This window comes from Metarhizium brunneum, chromosome 2, assembly GCF_013426205.1.
Source record: "Metarhizium brunneum chromosome 2, complete sequence".
NCBI classification, from domain to species: domain Eukaryota; kingdom Fungi; phylum Ascomycota; class Sordariomycetes; order Hypocreales; family Clavicipitaceae; genus Metarhizium; species Metarhizium brunneum.
This window is the reverse complement of record NC_089423.1, coordinates 3,139,955-3,163,432: the sequence shown is the minus strand read 5'-3', so window position 1 is coordinate 3,163,432 and position 23,478 is coordinate 3,139,955. Positions and strand designations below refer to the sequence as shown.

Below are 23,478 nucleotides of genomic sequence, written 5' to 3'. Positions count from 1 at the left end.
GGTCACCAGAAACCGGCCGAGGGCTGCCGCGGGCCAAGTGATCAAAAATCAAGAAATAGCTCCAATCCCAACATTGAAGGGAGCGGGGGAGCAAATGAGATGCCGCCAGACACGCCATGAGTCCATGACAGAGGGGCAGAAGAGTCTCCCGTGCAACAGAAAGCTCACTCACCAATTCGCCGTGGCACCAAGTTGTACAACGAAAAAAAAAAAAAAGTATAAAAATGGAAGAGAAATCCCAAAGAACCAAAGCAGATTCCAACAAGTGTCGCGATGTGCCAAATGGTGTTGAAGAGCCGGGTCCTCAAACCGTATTTATCAACATCTTGGCTCAAGCAACGGTCAGCAACGGGCCCCTCCCCCTTGAGCCTTGACTAGTAGTAGTACTACTACTAGCACGGAGTCCAGTTGTTGTAAATTGTGACGTCAACGGCAGATATCTGGACCGTCTCGGCATCCCAGCGTCCACGGCCCCGCCAGTTTCGTCCCTTGATCCGTAGCACACCTGATAAGGCCCGCACACAAACCCCGCCGGCGAGTAACAAGACTGCTAACACCCCAGGTGCCAGCCCTGACGGCCGCCCCTGTCAACCCTTCGCTTCCCCCATCATGGCTGTGCAACTTGGCACCCGCATCCAGGGACCAGCTACCCTCTTCTTTTCTTCTTTGGCGTCGCAGCTCAGACCCTGCCAACCTGCACAGCTCAGCTGGATTAGGATCCCAAGCGACCAGGCAGGTCGTCTCACCCGCTGACGAATGATTAATCGATGGAGCAAGCAGTAGTGCTCTGCACGGAAAACTCCGCCCTTTGACAGAAGCAACACACTTGATGCAGTTGGTCTTGCGTCGTCCGTGTTTCGACCTCATGCGACTGCGTTCCATGCAGCACCAGACAGACCATCAATGGCGTCGTCTGGTCGGCAAGCTCCACCGTCCAAACGTCGCAGATCGGGCCATGGTTATAACAAAGGTACTTACTTACTTGCCTCTCGGCACTTTATAGTTGGGCTGGTGTTTCTTGGCAAGTAACCTTAATTGCACTTTAAACTGCTTTGGTGTACTCTACCATTGACTCCATCCATTCCGGCCGATATGGGTCGAGCATATACAACCCGTCGTCACCACTTCTACATCAACCAAAACACACCCCAAGTCTAAAAAGACAACATATAGAAATTTGTAGCAGCCCTCACAAGGGGAGTCTAGCATTCAATCTACTGTAACCAATTCCTGCCCATCATCTCTCGTCATAACACAACTTGACATAAAATGCGCTTCGTAGGGTAGCCCAGGTATCACATTACAAAAACTCTCCTGATAATCCATGGTATTCTCTCTTCTTTGTTCTTCTCTTCTCCCCGCTTCACAAGTATATCCAAGAATCATCTATACCGTATCCAATAAACCCAATTAACAACGCCAAAGGGGGGAAATGCTGTCGCTTCCCAAGCAACAAAATGCTATGACAGCAAAGATAAAACTGTCACATGCCTCCAACACCATGTATCTTGATAAACCGCTATTGACAATACTTCGAATGCCTCTGCCAGGGGGGCAAGGACTTAGGCCCAATAGAAACAAAGCAAAGATAAATCATAATGATAATAATAATAACAACAACAAAAGACGGCTAAAATTTGCAGCCAGCACGCCATGTGACTTGACATGATGGGTCACGAGCTGCCCGAGTTCGCTACAACGCTGGAAAGATTGGATGGTGCACTGGTCAGACCACGGTTTTCACCCGACCGATCCTCGGATATGGTACTCAACGGCTCAGGAGTAATATCTGTGGCCGGAGGAGTGCGAGGTGCGTGTAACGCAGTTTGGTAATCCGGAACAAGTCCGGCTGCGGGCGGCGTCCGAGACCACGCCGGTGTCCGGACAGCCGTTGCATAGCTGGGTACACGGTTGAGCTCCGCAAACTCGGCAGGATCCAAGTCAACGTGCTCCGTCGAGTTTCTGCCCGATCGATCCTCCTCGCTATTGCTCCTAGTGAGGTTTTGCGAAGGCGGCTCGGACCGGGGGGCGGACCCATGGTGGCCCGATGTCGGCGACACCCTACCAGAAGGGGAATGTGAATGGACCGACGTATACGATCGATTCCTTTGGGAGGGATTGAGTGAAACGTCGGCCAACCTGGACGATAAGGCCGCCGGCGCTATCGGCGATGGATGGTGCGCCAATGAAGCGAGGTTCTCTGCCGAGCCACTCCTCGACTGTGAATAGAAGGGGCTGCTGACGCCCGACTGGACTGCTGGGGTTTGGAAGCCAGAGACATCTACATCCTCGTAGAGTTGGTCCAATACATGCTCGCCATACCCCGGCGGTGCTACCAACGCGTTTTCCGTTGAGGGGGCGGAGCTGCCTTGGCTCTGGCTCAGCAGGTTCCCCTGTTCGTCAAAAGGAATGTTGGGTGAGATGAAAATTGATACAGGAAGGGTGGCCCGAAGCTGCAAAGGTTTTACGTTAGCGATCCATCTCACACCACCGCCGACTGACAAAACCCAAGAGGTTCCCGTCCGCACTTGTTCCAAGTCTTAATTTTCATACCTCTGAAATGTGGCCGTCGGGGTTCTTCAGTGCCACAGTCAGCTTGATTTTATGCCTGACCTTGATGCCATGATGGTTCAGATCTTGAATACACTGACGAAGTCGCTTGGGAAGAGGCAATGACTTGGCCAAAGCCCAACCCTCCTGACCAGTATCTTGTATCATGTCTTGCCAATGTTCCTCCCTGTTCACTTCGAATCGCCAAGTCGCCACCTCTCGCTCGGTGCGGTGTTCGCGCATGCTGAGACCCGTTGCGCCTTGGATCCAGCAGTCGCGAATCTCAATCATTTTTGCCGTAACGTCTCCAAGCTCCAATCCCTTGAGTAGAGGGGTAAATCGCATTTCCATATTAATGGTGCCGCCGAATACGACCGCCTTTTGTGGGATAACGATGGAGTAATCCACCTTGTTGGGCCAGATGTTCTCTACGCTCATGGCATGCAAAAACTCCAAAGCGCCGGGTTCCAGAGTCCTGATGATGCGTAGGTGCTTGTACGCATGCAAGTCGTATGCGAGCTTGCCACGGCCGACAGTCGCCTTTAATCTGTAGGTGATGGAGGCTTCGCGGATGCCCTCTACGCTTTCTGCAGTATCTCCCGGCAGCATAAACTCGAAGGGATATTCGTAGTTGCCAGCGGGAAGAGTCATGCTCTTGCCGTGGGTGCCGACAAAGGGCTGCCATCGATGGTCGAGAATAATGGTGGCCTTGTCAACTTTTTGCCCCGAAACGCCAGGAGCGGTCGATCTATGGTCAGTCCATCTGTGCAGGGAATCCAATGTTAGACTTTTGAAATGCGGCAGGGAAGGTAACAATTTTGCTAGCATCAAGAAAGAAGCATACGATAAGCGCAAGGTGCCCACGAGGCGCAAGTGAATGTCCTCGATGCGCAAGGGGGACGAGAGGCAGAGAACTACGACCCCCTTGAGGAGCTGACCCGAAGATTCATGGTCATTTCCTCGAAAGACAATGAAGTCTTGGTCCAGCCTGTGATTGAAATCGTGTTAGCATGCTAGAGATAGATGATCTATTGTCCGGGATGGCTTGAAACAAAAAAAAACAAAAAAGGCTGATTGCCAGCCAGGGTTTGTTTGGAGGGGTGACTAAAGTGCCACATGGACGAGTTGTGTAACAAGAGTACTAGCACGAGCACGCACAAGATGCAGACTCTCTCATGGCCTCGGTATCACAAGAAGCAGACTCACCGGATATCAAACAGGCTGTAACTGTTTCGCCCCGTCACGGATGCAAACGGCTTGAACGACGGCATGGTCTGGGTGCCGATGCACTATGCAAGCAGGCGAGTGGCGGCGCAACTGGCGCTTGCAATAGACGAGGGATGGATGCCTTTTGCCAGGCGAAGTAGAAACAAGACGGGAGACGCAGCCGACCAAGTCGCAGGGAGGAGCAGTACCGCAGTAGTATTTCTTTGGAAAAGACAGAAATGAGGCGGCAGACGAGGAATTGAAATGCAGAGAGAGAGAGAGAGAGAGGAGAGCGAAGAGCAAAGCCCGCAAGAGCAGAAGGCAAGGCGACGAGGTCGGCGGGCGGCCGATTTGGTGGAGCCGGTTGTATTATTTCAGGAAGTCGACTTTTTGAGGCCAACCACATGCGAACTGAGCTGGGACCGTCGTATCGTCTGGTCTAGTCGAGTCGGTCGGCTGTCCGTGTCTGGCAGCAACAACAGTGGTAGTAGCACTGGCAGTGGTACCGCTGGCACCGCGCTGCTCGCTTCGCTTCCGGGTCAACCAGAGCTGGCGTCTCTGGGATTCCCCCTGTGGTTATGATCTGTCGATGCCGCGCCGAATGGGCAATCTGGTCTGGTCGTCTGCTCGCTCCCACTCTCTGCTGTTGCTGCTGCTGCTGCTGCTGCTGCTGCCACAGTCGACTCACGAACCCTGCTGAATCGGGTCAACGGGCCTCTCCACTCTGGACCCAGATTTGCCAGTGTCACACTCTGCCTGCTGTCGCCAGGCCCTGCGTACTCCGTGCTCCGTTGTACATACGCCAAACACGCCCGGTATACCCAGGTTCCTAGGCACCATGTGCCTGTGAGCACATGTACCCACGCGGTATCGCAGGTGGCCGATACAGGTGGGGCCGTCCTCTGATCCACTCCAAGATGGGCAGATGGGCAGATGCTTCAAAGAGTCCTGGTTTAGCCTTGGCCACTAGCAGGGCCGCCTTTCCAGAACGTTGACGTGCTGTCAATTCTCCTGCCGGGCCCAACCTTGAAACCGTCCCTATCAAGGAGGAGCGCTCCGACGGTCCAAGGCAGGGCGATGAGATGGGCCGGTTGACGCCCGAAGAGAGAGGATCCGGTTGCGCAATGCGCCAGTGTCCACCTGCGTGCGACTTAACGCTTGCTAGATTCCAACGCGAACGACTCGCGCTCTCGAGGCAATGATGCGGCGGCGGCGGCGGCGGCGGCGGCCCAGTTAATGTTGTTGTGGCGCTCGGCGTCCACGTTGGCCGCTCAGGGTCCAGATGTCTGGTAGATACAAGAAGTCGTCGATGGTGCTGGGTGACGCTATCGCAAAGCACCCAAAGCCAACCAAGAGTATCCGGCTGGCCGATGGGTGGAAATGAGAAAACTGTGTTCTAGGCTAGCAAAATTGTTCGATGGCTGTTGGGCAAGTCTTTGCGGCCATGAACCAGCTGGCATATAAGTACTCGGTCGAGTGACGATGTTTCTTTGTTGGCGCGGGTTCGCTATGGGTGAGTCGTGACAAAGGAGCGAACAACGCCTCAGGGGGAAGCACGCGCCTTTGGTATATTAATACGGCTGGGGAAACTTAGACCAAGTCCCAAAAAGGAGGCAACACAATCTCCAAGACGATTCGGGGTCCTCAGGGACGGTGACAATTTAATAGTAAATCCAAGCAAACATGGCATAACGAAAGTACTCCCGAGGTACTCCGGGCCGCATGCAACCGATAGGCGGCCACGAGGTACCTCTCTCGTCCTGCGTACGGCAAAATGCACAACCTCCGAGTGCCGATTGTCACGAGTCCAATCGTTCCAAGAGCTCCCGACGGGCAACCACGCGGGCCCTTGCCAAGCTGTCAAACTAGGTGCAGACAGACACTGATGAGGAGAACAAAGACTCGTAGACGCATTTGTCGCGCCATGGCGCCGTCCCTCGACGTGGAACCTCGCCTGAACCTGAATATTAAATGCCTAGGTACCTACTAAGTCGTAGGACGGGCTTTTATGCACAGGTAAGTGAGGTACGGAACAGTTACTCAAATGGCATTAATTGATGTTTGCCTCCTGTCACTACCCATAATGATTGTGCACCTCTAAGGACAAATAACATTTCGGCAGTTCAAATGTTCAAAATGCATCAACTCAAGATGAATCCGAATGTGCGCACATGTCGCTGCCAGATCCAAGGAAGGTGCAGCTGAGTAATAACTACGGAGTACACGGTGTACATACATACGTGCCGTCACTCTCAAGGTGAGACAGGGACCGCTATTAGACGCCATTCAGCCCTGCGTCACAGTCGGCGCAGTAATTGAAGCCAACGGCCAACCGCTTCAACTTCAATCCCGCTCGCCCCGGCGTCCGGCACCGGGCAAAGCATCTTGCGCACCGCGATTACCACAAACAAGACGAAACGAATCATACGCCAAGTGGAAGCACGCATTTCACCGGGCAGGCGTGGAGGGCACACCGTCCAAGCTTTGGATGGATGCTCACATCATGGCAAATAGGTCCATCCGAATACCGAGGCAAGTGAGTCACCGCGGTGAGTCGAGCAATACGCCTCGCAACACGACTGTTCCTCGACGCATTCGTAAGCACTTGTCATTCATCGGGGCATGCTTGAGTATTTAGCTTGTCTGGAATCTTGGCTGGGGAAAACGTGCGCGCGCGTTCTGGTTGAGCAGCGGCATTTGTCCCGTCGCGCGTGCTTTTTGCCTCGCAATATCTGGTGCCTCTTATGCTGGCCACCATGACGCCATCAACCTGGGAGTGCACGATGCGACGACCGTGGTATGTCGTCCTAAATACCAAAAAAAAGGGGGGGGGGGAACATCGAAATAAAAATAGAGAGCTGAGGAGCTGAGGCACCCGCTCCATCAGACCAACACCTGATAGAAGCCGCGCATTGCGCCATCTACGAAATCTCGCCATGGCGGTCAACACGTACTACGTACATAGATAAATGGCCATGGATTCACGAATTTGCAACAAGCCTTGGATCCACAGGGCGGACCTGTGCCGGGTTCCATCTTTGATTAACAGGGTTGCAGGGATCGTGATACGATCTACGGTGATAAAAAAAAGTTGTCAAACCGTCCACTTTTTTTCGCCATTTATCTAGATAAAAACTGCTCCAAGGCCGTCAGATAAGAGCATGGACTGTGACTTGCTGACCCGGGTGGACTTTTCTTCATCCATCGCATGATGATAATGGCGCAGTATCAACAACGACATGTCATCGGGTTCGATTCGCGGCAGTTTTTGCTGAGCACTCGCTCACGGTGGAAACGTGAGAATTCGAGACGAACCAAGTCACCACGGACGCACCAGACGGCTCTCTTCTGCATGCAGCACAGACCGCCTGGCTCGTCTCGTCTCGTCGAGCGTTGAACATTGAACTGAACGCAGGCCCTGTCTGGTCTTCCAGAAGCATTCGTCGCCAAGCCACACCACACCCCTGTCACTCAGGCCAGCACCGGCACCAGCACCAAGGCAGGGCCAACAAACAAACAAACTCGACTTGACACGACGCTCCTTTCTCGGATGCTTAAACTGCGCCACTTCCCAGACGGACATGCAGATTGCGTCTTTTCTCCCATACTACATACTAGTACATATGTCGTCTCCAACCAAATTGCGCAACATGATCAGATAGTGCATACATCGGCTCTTTGCTGCAGAACTGCAAAACATGCCACCAATGCACAAGTACGGGTCTGCCGTTGGAATGGGCCCGGCCGTGCTCGTCGCATAAAGAATAATAACCACAATGTGCCTGGAACAAAGAACCCTTTCCCAGCGTTTCGCTAGTTGCCCGCTACATTCGACTCTTGTATCGCCGCCGGTAACATGTGAAGACCGGTTCTCGGAAACTTCCCATCTTCCCGCGCCGATCGTATGTACATACAGGCCGGCAACTGGGCCCAAGGGTCCTCCTGGCTTACAACACACCATTTCACATGTATATACATACATACATACGACCTACTCAAGTAAATACATGTATAGCTGTATGTATGTGCCTGAATATCTCTCCCCCGTTAGACCATCTTCCAGGATCTGGTATCCACTTCCCTGGTCATTGTGGGCAGATGGAAGTCATGGTTGTGGACTGCACACACAGATGACTCGGGCAGATTCGGACTGCTTGGCCGATCTGATGGCAATGAGGAGCCAACGTGCTGGTTCTGTTTCCGCATTCGCTGGCCTAGGAATTGTTGAGATTGGGGCCTTCAGTACTCCCTACAGCCTTGTCATGGACACCTGCCCTCTTCACAACTGCACCAGGCATAATGAGAAAGACTGGCATTAACTCTCACCACATGCTATTCGGGACCATGCGACTCAACAAGCGGCGTGCAGACACCATTTTCGTCCTCGGTAGTTGCCGGTCGCATTGAGCCACGTCAGAGTCGATGCCCCTGAACAAATACTATCACATATTGGCGAGTCCCAAAGTGTTTGTGACGCCACTACTTCATTGACCATGCATGAATAGCAACGTACAAGGGGTATCAGAACACCACCCATGATACACTTCAATGTCAATCAAGTATTGGCTGCGTTGGCCGGGCTCTACACTATCCAACACCACCACCACCAGGGCTGTTGTGTCCCCAGTTCTATCCCGCATAGATTCTACTTTACGGAGTACCCTCCCCCCGTTTACACTGACGCCCCAGGTCTGGTCCATGTTCTGACGTGTCCTGTTTGCGCCTGTTAGCCGCCGGCTGACATTTGGCATCTGATTCTACGTTTCATGAAATTGATGTCGTCGACTCACCATTTTTGCAGCTTGTGATAATTGCCTCCTCGGTAAAATCCAACCAGCACGCGGGGTGAGTGTCGATTACCGTCGTCTGGATAGTTTGTCAGCATCAATTACTGATACCATTCATGTTTCTGCATCAAGAACGGCTCACCAAAACTGGCGGCAAGATGGGGATTCGAGATCTTGGCTCAACAGGATGCGAAACTCCATCCCCATACTCGTCTGCCTCATACAAAGAGTTGGATCTCAGTAGAGTGCCCAGAGGACTAGCTGCCTCACTCCGTGGCGAAATGCCAGCAGGTCCGGAAACGGAGCCACGTTGTCTTGCGGAAGTCTTCAACACATGTCAGCTTCCCGAGCAATGCATCCCACTGGTTTCAGTCGTGACTCACCTTTGGCCGATGGAGCATGCCGACATTGAAGTCCCAAAGACATAAGCGGCCGTCGTCACCAACGCTCCCAAAGCGGTAGTTACGTTCGTCGCATTTCCATAGGTCAAAAGCCAGCGATGATACCCAAGACTGATGACCCTGACACCTCGCCACCAACGCAGAGTCTGCAGCCGACCAAATCGATATCAAGTCGTCCTGGCCGCCGGTTAGGACGTACTTGCCGTCCGGTGTCCAGCAGACACATGTCAGACCTCCGTAGTAGGAGAAGAACAAGCTCAGTAGTCTGAGCATCTGTCAGCACCAAACCGGGGCCCAAAGCGTGCGAGGGGACAGCTTACTCCTCTTTCAGGTAGTCTATCAATCTCAAAGTTCCATCCTCGGATACCACCGCCAAATGCCGGTTGTCAGGTGAAAAGGCAAAAGAGTTGATGCGCTGATTTGACAACTTCCAAGCCGCAATGGGGTTTGTCTTTTGGTTCTGCGAATGCACGGATTTAGCAATATGCATCTTGGTCCCAGGTTTCACTCCATTCTGGCCATGACCAGACTCGCTACCATGCACACTAGTCTCGTCGTCCTCGGGGGTAAACTGTGAGTCGTCCTTTTCCTTGTCGTAGACAACCAGAGAGCCATCCATGTGTGCCGCCAAAAACAAGTTCTCCGAGCCTGGAATCCACTTGATGTGTGTCACGGGGGTGTTGTTGATGACGCCCTGGGGACCGCACATTAGCCTCATCACAGCTCATTGACCAGACGTGCCACTTACATTCTTGTTCATGCGCGTATATCTCTGTGAAATGGGTTCCCACCAAATAATTTCCCCGGTTGAGAAGCCCATAATCACGTCAATGTGCGACGCTCCCTTGGTCACCATATTTACGTCATGGCTCAGACAGTGCGCCTTGGTGAACAGAATCTTGGTGAAATAGTCTTGCTGTTTGCCAGAGTCAGATGCAGTTTAGATATACGGGACACACGGCAAATTACCTTGTTTGGAGACGACAAATCTAGCCATTGGAAAGCGCGGTTGATGTTGGCAAAGGCAAAGATGCCGTCGCCGGGTCTATCTGTCATTCTTCTTGACAGGCTCTCATTGACAATAACTCGCGAAATAAAGGACGAATTACTCTTGGTCACATTGTTCTTTGGCTTCTTTCGCTTATTTACGTCTTTGGTTTGTGACGGCACAAGCAACGAGTTTCCCTCGCCGAATGCCGGGGTGAATCCAAGAGTCGCCGAGTTTGGCGCATCGCTCGTAGATGTTCCCCGACCATCTTCACTGCTCATTCCGCCCTCGGTAGAATACCTAGCATCCCCAGACTGGTCCTGCGAACTAGCTCCGCCCAGTGACAGTGTCGTGGCAGATGGTCCTCTGTAGAAGAATGGCGGCGGCCGGGACTGAATACGGACGAGTGTCATTTTCGTACCCACGGATGCAGGTTGCGGGTTGGTGGCTAGCGGATTCGGATTGACGATGGGAGCTTCGGATGGATGTGGAGGAGGTGTTGCGAGGTGCAAGTCTTCCTTGAGGACGTAGGTGCCTTGAAATATGTTTCATTAGCATGGCCATGGGGAAATAGCAAATGACGACAGTTGGTCCGGTGAAACCCACCTTCTCCCACTAGAAACTGCCACTCGGGTCCGGTAGGGTTCGAAATGATATTGTTCGTCTCAATCATGGGCACGATGCCCGTGATACCAGTTGCGCCGTACGGGCCGCCGATGGGATATCGGGGCGGAGGTGGTAGAACACTACAATGGTCAGTTGCGAGACGCTGGGCAAAGCGCAAAGAGGAGCAGAAGGATCTCGTGTCATGGTTATCGCACATACAACATGGTGACGGTACCAATCCGGCGCTGCGTATGATGATACAATGAAAGTGCCGTTCCTCGCTATCTGGTTGGCTCCCGAAGATGGTTGTCTTGGTCACCCCAGTCACCGTCTCCGTCAAATGATGCCGTCAAGCAACGGTGCTATGCAGCGGGGAGTTTGTGACGTCGTTTGCGCAGGGCAGGTCGGAAGTCGGGTTGGATAACGGAATGAGCCGCGATCCCGAGATGGACTGAGCAAGTCTGAGGAAAGGTCAACAGTCGACAGCCAGGCGAGGGGAAGACGACAGTTGGCTCAGCCCTGGCTGCCCTTTATCCGGAACTGACTGAGCTGAACAACCTGGGGGTTTGCCGGCTCTGGTATTAGCATTGGTGTTGGGTCGACTGGTGACTGGTGGCTCAGAGTCTCGGAGTGCTGGAGAAAGAGTGTGGGGTACGTTGGAGCACTTGAGCGCTCGACTCAACTCCAGACTGGAAGCAGCACGGCGCGACCATTGTTCAGGTTGGGGGCCGTAACGACGGATTCGTGGCTTGGTGGCTTGGCGAGAAGCCAATTGGATGCCCTTTTTGGTCCTGTGTTGCAAAACATGGACCAACAGCGGTCAACACCAAGGACCGGAACTATCGCGACTGTCATGGCGACCGGAGGAGTGCAAGGAATCATGGAGGGCACAAGGGCGCAGCGCTGCCTACCAGGTAGGGAGGTAGGTAGACGGTTCAAACGTTGGTGCGAGCATGGACACATACATCGGGGTATTTCTCCCCATCGGCCTTTATTGCCAGCCCATCTTGCAGAGTAGCGATGTAGCACGCCACGTGAGAGGCGAGAGGGAATGACAAGGTGCCATGCAGCAACCAGGGCAAGCTACTTAGTACGCGCCAGGATCTGGTATTGATCGACATGCGATGCCGCTGGGCAGCCGCTGTATTAGTATACTTGACTTCTTATGACGCCGCCGCCAACGATTGACAGAGACATGGAACGCCTTCGACGTTGACGTACGGTGGCACCAGACCTTCTCGATAAGCTCGGTTCGGTTCGTCGCTGGACGCCGCGAACGGATTGGCGTATCAGCTCAGGGCTGCTGCCTGGCGGCATCAACACATGGATTGACGTCTTTCGCTCAAATCTCATGTCAACATTGAATGCACGCAAAGGACCAGACCTGCCTAGTAACTTAGTAGGTCCTCCATCGTGCCAGTGGCCCCCCATCCCCCCAACATCGAAGGCACTAAATCCATTGATTGACGAACCGCAGCCCACACCGCCGGCTGGCTGGTTGGCTGATAATACTGCGGCACAGCTGGCAGTGGTTCCACGACTGCCCAATCTCGCCCAATCCCATTCCAAGGCTCCGCGTGCAATTTAACATGGAGCCAGCTCCTCCCGAACCATTGGCACCGCTGCCACTGCTGACACCACCCAGCAGTGTAATAATAACGCGACAGGCGTCCCAATCTCGCCAACCCATCTTCGCAATCAGCTTCGCTTTCTTCTCTCGAGCGCCGTCAGACACACCGTGTCTTGCTGGCAGAGATCGATCCGTCAATACGTTCGGCTTAAGCTTGTTAAATAGGGAAAAGTGGTTTCCTTTAGCCGTCGAGGACATGGCCTAGCCGTAACTTTGCATCCAGCCGAGGTTGCCGTTACTTTTACCACGCACTGCTTTGCCTTCCAAGTTCTACTGAGCACAGTTCGTTCACCGACCAAATATGACGACAGGTACGCATCACTGCCGAGAAATTTTCCCATCGGCCCCATTGCCATCTCGAGCATCGTCATCATCTCATATACTAACTTCAACCTCCACGCAGTTCGAATTTGCGTGTGCGGTGACGAGAGCACGGGAAAGTCCAGCCTCATTGCTTCGCTCGTCAAGGACCAGTTCATGAGCAACAAGATCCAGCCAGTCCTCCCCCAGATCACTATTCCGCCCAGCATCGGAACCCCAGAAAATGTCACGACAACCATCGTCGATACCTCTGCCCGTCCTCAAGACCGAACCACCCTGCGCAAGGAGATCAGAAAATGCAATGTCATTCTCCTCGTCTACGCCGACCACTACAGTTACGAGAGAGTAGCTCTCTTTTGGATGCCATATTTCCGGTCTCTCGGTGTCAATGTTCCTGTTGTCCTATGTGCCAATAAATCAGATCTCGCCGGTCAGGGCAACACCCCTCAGATCATAGAGGAAGAGATGTTGCCCGTCATGGCTGAATTTCGCGAGATCGATTCCTGCATCAGAACCAGTGCTCGAGAACATAAAAACGTCAACGAGGTCTTCTTCCTGTGCCAAAAGGCCGTCACCCATCCCATTGCCCCCCTCTTCGACTACAAGGAAGGTCGCCTCAAGCCGGCTTGCGTAGCCGCTCTCAAGCGAGTCTTCTTCCTTTGCGACAAGGATCAGGATGGCTTCTTGAATGACCAAGAGATGCGGGACTTTCAGGCACGCTGTTTTGATAAGCCTCTTACCAGCGACGACTTGGATAACATTAAGCTGTCCATCTCCAAGACTATGCCCGATGCGAATCTGGAACGGGGCATCGATCAATCTGGCTTTCTACAACTCAACAAGATTTACGCCGAGAAGGGTCGGCACGAAACTATTTGGATCATTCTTCGCAAATATCACTACACCGACAGCTTGAGTCTTGAGGACAAATTCCTACATCCCAGGTTTGACGTTCCTGAGTATTGCTCAGCTGAACTAAGCCCTATTGGATATAGGTTCTTTGTGGACTTGTTTCTGCTCTTTGACAAGGATAATGATGGAGGGCTGAACGACCAAGAGCTCGAGGCTTTATTCTCGCCCACTCCTGGCCTCCCGGCTTCTTGGGTCGACTCATCCTTCCCTTCCTCCACAGTGCGCAACGAAGGCGGTCACATCACACTGCAAGGTTGGCTAGCACAGTGGAGTATGACAACGTTCCTGGAGCCAAAAACTACTATCGAGTATCTCGCCTACCTCGGTTTCGAATCCCCCAACGTCAAGGACGACATAACCGCCGCCCTCAAGATCACCAAGTCCCGAAAACGAAGAAGACGGCCGGGCAGGGTCGAAAGAAATGTGGTTCTCTGTTACCTCATCGGAGCCCCAGGAGCCGGCAAGTCCTCTCTTCTCGACTCATTCCTAAACCGACCATTCGAAGGGCTATATCACCCCACCATCAAACCCCGTCGGGCAGTTAATAGCGTGGAACTCCCTGGTGGTAAGCAGGTGTATCTCATTTTCGAGGAATTGGGCGAGCTCGAACCAGCCATTTTGGAAAACCGGTTCAAATTGGATGCCTGCGATTTGATTTGTTACGCTTACGACTCCTCCGATCCCGATTCCTTCTCCCATATCGTCGATGTGAGGTCCAAGTACCCACATCTCGACGAGCTGCCTTCTGTTTACACCGCTCTAAAAGCCGACAAAGATAAAACCACGCAGCGAAGCGAGCTCCAACCCGACCAGTACACATCTTCGCTCAGCATGAACACGCCACTTCACGTGAGTGTGACTTGGAACAGCATCGCCGAGCTCTTTGTGGCACTCGCCGAAACCGCAACCAACCCGAGCATGGGATTCCCTAAGACAGAAGAGGAAGCTCCCGATCGTACAAGCTTGTACTTGGCTCTCGGAGCCACTGCCTGTGCAGCCGTTGCTGCTGTCATGATTTGGCGTCGTTCAACAAACGCCGCATAAACCACCAGTCAATACCAACCCTATACTATTTATCTTCACTCTAGCCACTTGAGCGTTTGGCTACAGCGTTTGAGCTTATCTTAATCTTTCTTGCTAAAAACGAAAAAAAAAAATCAACGGAGCGACACACCACTCTTTATTAATACCCGGTGTAATTTTGGGGGTGCAGCTGTATAACAAAAGCTTTTTGGACTTTTATCGAAATGCCGGGGATTATTTTTTTAATTGGAGATTCTGGGGAGTTGTCTGCATGGCCAGGAGTTGTCACAAGTTGCTGCAGTTGGGACAATCGGATTATGATACCCCCCTACTCCTACGTCGCTAACCACAGGAAGAGTTTAACAGTATATTCATGATTATAACGACAAATAAACAATCAGCATTTTGGGTATCTTTGCATCTGTCTCGTCACCATGTCTGCCTCTGATCGTAGTCACCCCCAACGACTGACACTTTGACTTGGGAAACGTCGACATGAATTGTTTTCATGTAAATTATTCTGCGCTTGCACGGCGGAGCTAAACTTGAAATTACACCTTGTAAAAGCAAAAACCAATATAGAAGCTAGCAGCTTCCATCTCCTCGTCTGACACCAAAAGCGGTCCTCCACCTCGCTCCCTCACACCCATCCTCTCACTCAGGGGTCCCAGTTCTGGATCATCCTTCTCCGCTTCCCAGATCTCACTAAACGTTCGGTGGAACTGCAATTCGAGATTAAAGTCGTCCGCCAACGCACGGAATGCCTCCCAGGGGACAACATATTCCGGAACTTCTTCTACGGCTTCGTCTAGGAAGAAGTTGTATTTCCAGCCGAATGCTGGCCTGAAAATGCCATCCTGAGGTGTCTTGCCGGGGAACCGGACGCGATAAATGGAGTTGCCCCATTCGGCGGTAGGTTCCTCCTCGCCCTCTTCCAGCTCACCGTCCTCGGGTTCAGCCGGGGGTGGCGTGGTGGTGGTGGTGGTGGCACCGTCGCCGCCCTTGTCCCTTTCCTCCTTTTCTGCCTTCTTGGCAGCGGCCTTTTCGTTGAAGGCGCGGACCTTCTCGCCCAGCACGTCCGAGTTGGGGATGCAGCCGATGAAACGGCCGCCTTTCTTGAGGGCTCCTGCGACGTTGCGCAGCATTGTGCGGGCGTTCTCTTCGCACTCGAAGGCGTAGTGCATGGAGAACATCATGGTGACGACGTCGAAGCCGCGCTTGTTCATGGGGGACGGGTCGAAGCCTACTTGCTGGACGATTTCGATGTCTTCAATGCTCTCGCGGTAGCAGTCTTTGACATGGAAGCGGGCGTCGAATAGGCGGGGCGGTGGTCTGCGGTGAGAGCCGCCGCGGCCGCCACGGCCTCGTGAACAGAGGATTCTATAGCGGTCGCGGGCTTGCTCGATACTCACGTCGGCAGGGTCGAGGCCGACGTAGAGCTGGATTGGTTGCGGCGCCTGTTGCCACTTGTTGAGGTCACCGCCTTTTCCGCAGCCTATGTCAAGAACGAGGAGGTCTTTGCCGCTGGAGCGGCCCATTTCGCGGGAGCCCGGGGTGTGGTCTTCGTCGGGGGAGTAGCGCTGGATGATGCAGCTCTTGATCCAGTTGTTAAAGACACGGAGGCCCTTGATCTTACTGTCTGTCGTTCTCCACTGCCTGCCTCTCTCGGGCACGCTGTTGTAGTGTTGGCGGACGACGTCGTGTACTCCTCTCATGTGGTTCTGCTCTGCGGCTGCGGCTTGTTGGGCGGCCTGCTCGCGCTCTCGCTCGATTTGGCGCTGCCGAATAGCCTCGCGTTCGGCTTCGGAGATGCGGGCTCTTGCTCCTGGGCGCTTTTGCTTGCGCGGCTGTTCGGACGGCGAGACGGCGCGTCTCTTGGCAGCTTGGAGGGAATTCGCGTTGTAGGGTTGAGGGAGGTCATCTTGCACCTCGTCTCGGGCTCGCTTCTTGTTTCTGTGATGGGATGATTCCCCATTTCGAGTCCTGTCATCTCCATCGTAGTCGGGCATTGTGAGCTGCGTCCTCCGTCAGTGGAGGTTTCTTCGTTGCTTGGGCTTTGGTCTGCTTTCAAAGATGTCTGGTGTTGCGGAAAGTCAATGTCGGGGGCTGACCTTGTGCGAGGTTGGACGTCACAAGGCGGTTGTGGGGCCCAACAGCTGCAGGAAATCCGAGCACATCGGCAAGATCACGTAATTGCGCACACCGAATCCCTACTGGTATAGCAGCAACCCCAGTAGCAAGACGTGCATCGACCGAGCATTGTCTGGGTCGTGCCCTGTGTATTCGGTCAACTATGCTAGTCGTTCTAGTTCCTCGTCGTCGAAAGGCGTTGACCGCTCGGCGTAACTTTTCTACTACGTACGGCCAGCAACAGACCATCAAATTCACACAGAAATAGCGCAAACTAGGTTGCTTTTGACAATATCACTCCATGAAAAAGAATAGAGCCATTTTCGCACTGATTAAACCCCACCCGCAGTTTACACCCTAAATAATATTGGGAATGTATCAACCCATGTGGCATGGCAAGTTTTCAGTTTTCCGAAAATTGCCAGGTCTAGGGTAAGGCACTTGGAAGACATGGGAGCTGTGCGTGTTCCGCTGAAGCCTTGTCGTCCAGAAGAGGGCCCACCTAGTTCCAGCCTTCCCTGTGGCTGCGATTCCGACAACAAGACAAGCTCCCTCAAGCTCTCATCACCATCTCAATTGTCAAACCCGGAGTCTGTTTCACGGTCACTCGACTCGACGCCGGATCCTCCTCTCCGCACGTACGGATATACACATAGCAGATTTTACAGTAGCCTTCCTCTTCGTCGTCGGACTTGCCCGCCGCCGCCATGGGTTCAGATCCTCAGTACGCCAAATGGCCGTTGCTGCCGTTGTCACAGCACGTTTTTACCCTGACAAATGCATATGCTTCGAAACCGGCACAAGAGGCGGCTGTCAAGGCACTGCAAGATGCAATCGCCGAGGATAAGATGGCTCCTTTCTATCGGTACTTGGCACACCCTATTGACGGTATTCTGAACGCTGTTGGCGAAGGTGGCGCCCTAGGACCCGGAAAGCCGTTAAGCAGGAAGTCTAGCTTGGTCGGCATGGTTGCCACCAAGGCATCGACAACAAGTGTTCATCTGCCGTGGGACGAGGCTTTGTATTCGAAGCTGAAGGAGGATAATGATAAGGAGTTGGCCGAGTTCCAGAAGGAGGAGGATGAGGCCGTTGAACAAGCTGGCGAAACAGAGGTCATGGCTGCCAAGGGCAAAAGGGCTGACTTTTGGGCCAGAGTGGGTGATAAGGTATGTGGAGTGCTGCTCATTTCTCCTCCTGTATTTTTCCTTGGGCAGGTGGATGGCGCTGACAACTGAAAACAGGACAAGGCAATTGCTGCGTTCGAAGACGTTTTCGAAAAGACTGGTATCCTGGGCACCAAGATTGACCTGGTTCTGGCCATAATACGTATGGGTCTCTTCTACGGAGACAAAGCGCTGGTCCAGAAACATATTGAGCGAGCCACGACTCTCGTTGAATCCGGCGGTGACTGGGATCGCCGAAATCGCCTCAAGGCCTACGAAGGCCTTCACCTCCTCACCGTTCGATCCTACAACCTTGCCGCACCTCTTCTTCTCGACTCCCTCTCTACCTTTACCAGCTACGAACTCTGCACCTACTCCAACCTTGTTGTCTACTCTGTTCTTGCTGGCTCTGTGTCTCTAAAGCGTGTTGACTTCAAGTCAAAGGTTGTAGACGCACCCGAGATCAAAGCTATAATGGGTGACGGAGAGGACAAGCTGATGGCGCTGAGCGGTGCTCTGAGTGCCGGCCCTGGCGCAGATGATACCACTGGCGACAAGGCACCGCAGGCTGCCTCTACAACAGCCGTCAACCTGACAACCCTGGGATCAAGTACTGAGCAGTCCGACGCCGAAATGGCCATTGACTTTAGCCCTCTGGCGCTCTTGGTCAGCAGCCTGTACAATGGAAACTACAAGACCTTCTTCCAGTCTCTCGCCTCGGTCGAGGAGCAGTTCCTCAACCAGGACCGTTATTTGCACGAGCACAAGAGCTGGTTCATTCGCGAGATGAGGCTGCGGGCATACCAACAGCTCCTCCAAAGCTATAGAGTTGTCGGCTTGGAAAGCATGGCCAATGATTTTGGAGTCACAGTTGACTTTCTCGACCGGTACGTCGTAGCTTTGTGAACATAAACTGAACCACAGGAAACAAGCTGACCCTCGATAACAGTGATCTTGCTCGATTCATTGCCGCCGGCCGCATTCCTTGCACTATTGACCGCGTCACCGGCAAGGGCGTGATTGAAACCAATCGACCAGATGACAAGAACAAACAGTACCAGGACGTCGTTCGCCAAGGCGATCAGCTCATTACAAAGCTGCAGAAGTACGGTCAAGCTGTCAGATTGAGGGGCAGCGAGAGGGCATAGATGGGGCGATGAACTTGATTGGAAGAGGATTTTTATTGGCGTATACTATGTCACATAGGTCGGGGTTTCTGAGTCTGGCTGGACTGATACAGAAAGGGAAGAATAGGGCAAACATGCCACTAGCTGCTGTATGAATATAAATCAATATTTCTTCGGTAAGCTGCATGGAATATTTGGGCACGATACCTCAAAAGACTTCGGATCTAGGATCCAGCAGCGTCGAAAGCACACTCTTATTACGCAGCCACAACCACTCTGCTTCTTCCCGTTCAACATGCCCCTCAAACGAAATCAGTACACCTAGCCCTCCAGTCTAACCGACGCACCGTCTGCGCAGCAGCATTGAATCTACGACGATTTCATCCGCGCCTGCCGAAGTTAGACTCGGACACGTTCACTAGTGCCCTGGGAAAATGTGCCCCCCCCGCGAGTCAACTTGGTCATGGACGGACCAGTATCCCCTGTCAGTGACGGCACGAGCCCCGGTACAGTGCTGGTGTAATTGAATTTGCAAGAGTTCTATTGTATGCAATTGTCTAGTTGCCCCAGTTTGGTCACTGGAAAGCACCCCTCGACGGTCGAATCGGGTTGAGATATTTGGCTAATGCGGTCCTCTGCCTCGGGATCCGTTTATTCAGATGGTAGTTTATATATAAACAAAAAAACACGGCCCAAAGTCTTGTCACCTCTAGCTAAATGCAGTGCGAGAATGTCCAAGTGCAACTTGTAAATCAAGCCCAAATCAGTGTGCCCTAACCCTCGAATGCTATCCTGAGCCCCTTATATTCCTTGTGCCGAACATGGCTCTCCATCTTAGATTGTTTTTTTTTTTTGGTTCGCTCACAGGCGTTTACCTGTACTTGTCCATAAACTCCTTGTGGAACTTGACAATGCCAGCAACCCACTCCGTACCAGGCGCAAGGAAAGTAGTTCGGAAGTGGAGCGTGCCCTCCTTCTGACCAAAGCCCGACCCAGGAACAACACAGACACCTGTGGCCTCGAGCAATCTCAGGCAGTAGAATTCGTCGGCGGTGCGCTTTTCGGCGGCGGCGGCTTCGTGAGCCTTTGCAGGTAACTGGATGGTGGGGAAGAGGTACATGGCACCTTGGGGCTCAGCACATTCGACACCTTCCATCTGGCTGAAGGCCTTGTGGAGAGCGGAAGCGCGCTCGCGGAGCCCCTCATGGATGCCAGAGTACTCCTGGCTGTAGAGCTCGTATGATGGCTCACCAGGCTTGGGTGGGTTCACCATGAGCTCGACGAGGCACTGGCCGATGACGGGAGCGCAGAGCATAATGGAGACAAACTTGTAGATTTGGGCCTCAACCTCGGGATCAAAGCCAACAAGCTCAAAGTAACCGCCCCGGTGGCCGCACTCGCCAACCATGCCCTTCGAAATGCTGTGTAGTGAAGCAAGTTCGACACCATCGTATTTGCCGGGGTTCTCCTTTTGCAACTTGCGCAGAACGCTCTTGAAGCTATGGAATTGGCCAATGAAGACGTTGGTCTGGTACACCTCGTCGGCCATGATGACGAGGTTCTCCTGCCGAGCAAAGTCGATTACGGACCTGACGTCCTCCTCGGAGAGGGAAGCACCGGTAGGGTTGCCAGGGTTGATAATGACAATGCAGCGGACATCGAGACCGTCAGCCTTGCCCTTTTCGTAGGCGGCTTTGATGGTTTCAAAGCTGGTCCCCCAAGCCTTGGACTCATCGAGATAGTATGGAACGGCCTGGGCGTCCAGAAGGGACAGAGTGGCGCTGTAAAGAGGGTACTGAGGAATGGGAATCATGATACCCGACTTCTTGTCCGCGCAGATGACGTGGAGAAGAGTGTTGACACCAGACGAGGCACCAGTCGAGAGGTAGATCTTGGAAGGGTCAGCAGGAAAGCCATCGCGACCTGCCGAGTGTTAGTATTTCCCACTCTTAGACAAATGGTGCTGGAGGAATCCCGGCAAGCGGCGATTGGAACCGGAAACCAGAACGATTTGGCAGAAAGAGGACAACACGTTAGAAACTCAGGAAGGGAAAAAAAAACTTACGCTCCAGGAAAGCAGCAATGCTCTCCTTGATAGCAGGGGCACCAGCACTGGCACTGTATGCACCAACAGAGCCGACCTGCGTTAGCAACCATTTGGCACGCTCAATAACATCAGTCTTGTAGCCAAGACCATTGATTAAAACGTCCTCCTTCTTGAGAAGTTCAGGGTTCTCCAGCAAGCTGAGAACTTGGCGGAAAAAGGTAATTGGTTTCTGGTCGAGCTGCTGAGGGTTTCCGATGTTGGCCGAGATGACCTGATTAAAGGGCAGGGTGGTGTCACCGTCCTTGAGACGAGCACGGTACTCCTCGGACTTGACGGCGAGCTCGCCACGAACGGCGTACTGGGCACGCACGACGTGCTCGTTGATGTTATCGCGGGTCAATCTCATTGTCGACAAATGGCGGCGGTGTTGTTGCTGATGCAAATGCAAACGGCGGTGGAGGGGTGATGATGACTTGAGGATGTTTGGCGGGGCACTAGCGGGCAGAAAAAGTTGACGAGGGGCAGTTTCTGCATGCAAGTGTGTCAGACCTTGGTTTGGTATCAAGTTTGGAAGGAGAAGGAAGAAAGAAACAAAGCAAGCTGATTGCGTGAAAAAAAAAACAATATTAATCAAGTGTCAAAGGCGCAATGACCAGAACGCTGGGGAGCCGGATGAGCATCTCGAACATGCTGGCGCCGGCAGGGACTGACATGGCATGGCTCGACTTGGGGGAGAAAACCAAGCTATTACACGACGGAAATAGTCATTCGTCCCTTTTTCGCCCGATCATGGCGCCACAACATGTTGGTACGGACTACGGAGTATATCGCGCGTCTCCCAGGGCTGTGGGGCGGTTTCTGGCGCCGGACATCAACCCACGGCCATCAACGCATTCAGCGGCGCAGTCCTCCGGCGCGGGAGCGGCGTCTGCTGGTGTCTGGTCTGCCATCAATTGATCTCAAGTGCTGTGTCATCATCGTCCAGCGGTGGTGTCCGAGACCGGGGACGCCCGCGACCGGCCAAGTGACGAGGGCGCTGAGATGCATTTTCGAGCACACAAGGTCGCTCGCCCGTCTCTGTCCAACACGGCAACCAAAAGAGAATCCAAGCTTGTGGAGGAAAGAAGAAGGGGAGTCCAATCTTTTCGTCTTACCCGAACTGTGGTATCCGGCACGCAGCACAGCATGGCTGGTCCCCCGTACCACTGATAAATGCCTCTGCCTCGTCGCAAAGCTCATCCTGCTGCCGATTCTGGTCCAAGTTGAACCGTAATCCGGTCCTCCGACGTCCAGACTCTAGTGTTGGGCGATGGCTGTGTACGGTGCAGAAAGCCCGAAGGAAAGATTTCGTCTGTCTTTGTGTCGCGGAATGGTTAGTTGTCGAGACCAAAGTCCATGTCAGACGCAGACAGGCTGCCCGGGGCTTTTACTCGGTCTAATTTCAAGCATTTTACCCATTGCTACCGAACACTCACTCGCTGACTGGGATTTTAAAGAGGATTGGGAAGTCTGCCCCTGAGTATTGCTGCCAGTTACTGTACAGCCCCAGCAATACCTGTAGTTGCCTACAAGTAAGTACTTAAGTACTTAGTAGTAGTCATTAACCTGACATCAAAGGATACACGCATTTTGTATTGCTAGTACTCTGTACACGTTGGTTTACTCTAGTACCTTGACACCCCCCCACCCTTCCTTCCTCACCACATGGCGCTCCTCCTCGGACAGCAAGAACCCTTACCCACCCAGCCTTCACCAGCCGGCTCGGGGCCACCTTTCGCCGGCGAGCTTGGCCCAGGGTCCCGATCTTTTGCCTCAACAGCTTCCCAACTGCACGACAAATCACGAGCCAGATTCCCTATCTATCCGCCGCTCACACATCAATCACCCCCCCCTCATCTGCAACAATGGCCAAGAAAGGTATGATACTCCCTTTGATCCGGCTCCTCTATCCCTCTGCATCGACTGGGTACAGCTTGCTCGCCGAATCAAGAGTATTTTACTAACGTCTACATTCTTCACATCATAGCCAAGGCGCGATTGATCAATGCCCGTCTCATCTCCATGGCCATGACAGGTTTCTTTTACACCTTCAAGAGACCACGAACGGCGCCTCTCATGGGCATGATAAAATACGATCCAATCGGTACGAGTACCACCCTCTCGCATTTCGACTACCTACCATGTGACCGGCCTAGAGCAATTCGCTAACGTATTCTCGCAACCTTGCAGTGCGCAAAAAAGTTCTCTTCCTCGAAACGAAAAAGAGGTCAAAGTAAACAGGCCAATGCGTCCAAAAATTACAGTTTGACTATTTCCATTCATTACCTGCCGCAACCGGGGTTGGATTATAGTGTTTGCTGAAACGTCCGGGGCAGACCGATTGCGCCGGCGCTGTATATCACACATGATGGGCATTTTTGGAGTTTGGGGATATGCTTGCAGCCTGCTGCGGTAATGAACTCATTTCCGCACTGTACGATTATAAACTATTTTCCATGATCTAGATACATACATCTATACCACGAAATCTCACATGATACGAACTTCCAAACTGTGAAGCAAAGCAAAAGTCGAGGCCCTGTGCTAC

The 23,478-nt window shown here is 53.0% G+C and overlaps 7 protein-coding genes across 7 annotated transcripts; 3 read left to right on the top strand and 4 right to left on the bottom strand.

Moving 5' to 3' along the window:
- Positions 1–1,673: 1,673 nt before the first annotated feature.
- On the bottom strand, positions 1,674–3,821 carry creD (HECT-type ubiquitin ligase-interacting protein creD; the record flags this gene model as incomplete). Its single annotated transcript, XM_066130247.1, has 4 exons — positions 1,674–2,453; positions 2,554–3,313; positions 3,395–3,538; positions 3,757–3,821. 4 exons carry the CDS (start codon positions 3,819–3,821, stop codon positions 1,674–1,676), a joined length of 1,749 nt encoding a protein of 582 aa, XP_065986416.1.
- Positions 3,822–8,428: 4,607 nt separating this feature from the next.
- G6M90_00g039070 (uncharacterized protein) lies at positions 8,429–10,762 on the bottom strand (the record flags this gene model as incomplete). Its single annotated transcript, XM_014691776.1, has 9 exons — positions 8,429–8,469; positions 8,547–8,622; positions 8,686–8,868; positions 8,927–9,209; positions 9,265–9,638; positions 9,693–9,860; positions 9,914–10,467; positions 10,539–10,678; positions 10,758–10,762. 9 exons carry the CDS (start codon positions 10,760–10,762, stop codon positions 8,429–8,431), a joined length of 1,824 nt encoding a protein of 607 aa, XP_014547262.1.
- Positions 10,763–12,469: 1,707 nt separating this feature from the next.
- Positions 12,470–14,445, top strand: GEM1 (Mitochondrial Rho GTPase 1; the record flags this gene model as incomplete). Its single annotated transcript, XM_014691775.1, has 2 exons — positions 12,470–12,479; positions 12,572–14,445. The coding sequence occupies 2 exons, from the start codon at positions 12,470–12,472 to the stop codon at positions 14,443–14,445; spliced, it is 1,884 nt and encodes a 627-aa protein (XP_014547261.1).
- Positions 14,446–14,975: 530 nt separating this feature from the next.
- On the bottom strand, positions 14,976–16,433 carry ABD1 (mRNA cap guanine-N7 methyltransferase; the record flags this gene model as incomplete). Its single annotated transcript, XM_014691774.1, has 1 exon — positions 14,976–16,433. The coding sequence occupies one exon, from the start codon at positions 16,431–16,433 to the stop codon at positions 14,976–14,978; it is 1,458 nt and encodes a 485-aa protein (XP_014547260.1).
- An 828-nt stretch (positions 16,434–17,261) lies between these two features.
- On the top strand, positions 17,262–18,865 carry G6M90_00g039040 (uncharacterized protein; the record flags this gene model as incomplete). The annotated part of the gene is made up of 3 exons (XM_014691773.1): positions 17,262–17,720; positions 17,796–18,604; positions 18,667–18,865. The coding sequence occupies 3 exons, from the start codon at positions 17,262–17,264 to the stop codon at positions 18,863–18,865; spliced, it is 1,467 nt and encodes a 488-aa protein (XP_014547259.1).
- An 850-nt stretch (positions 18,866–19,715) lies between these two features.
- G6M90_00g039030 (uncharacterized protein) lies at positions 19,716–21,297 on the bottom strand (the record flags this gene model as incomplete). The annotated part of the gene is made up of 2 exons (XM_014691772.1): positions 19,716–20,767; positions 20,910–21,297. The coding sequence occupies 2 exons, from the start codon at positions 21,295–21,297 to the stop codon at positions 19,716–19,718; spliced, it is 1,440 nt and encodes a 479-aa protein (XP_014547258.1).
- Positions 21,298–22,795: 1,498 nt separating this feature from the next.
- mrpl39 (54S ribosomal protein L39) lies at positions 22,796–23,167 on the top strand (the record flags this gene model as incomplete). Its single annotated transcript, XM_066130246.1, has 3 exons — positions 22,796–22,808; positions 22,918–23,034; positions 23,121–23,167. 3 exons carry the CDS (start codon positions 22,796–22,798, stop codon positions 23,165–23,167), a joined length of 177 nt encoding a protein of 58 aa, XP_065986326.1.
- Between the last annotated feature and the right edge of the window lie 311 nt (positions 23,168–23,478).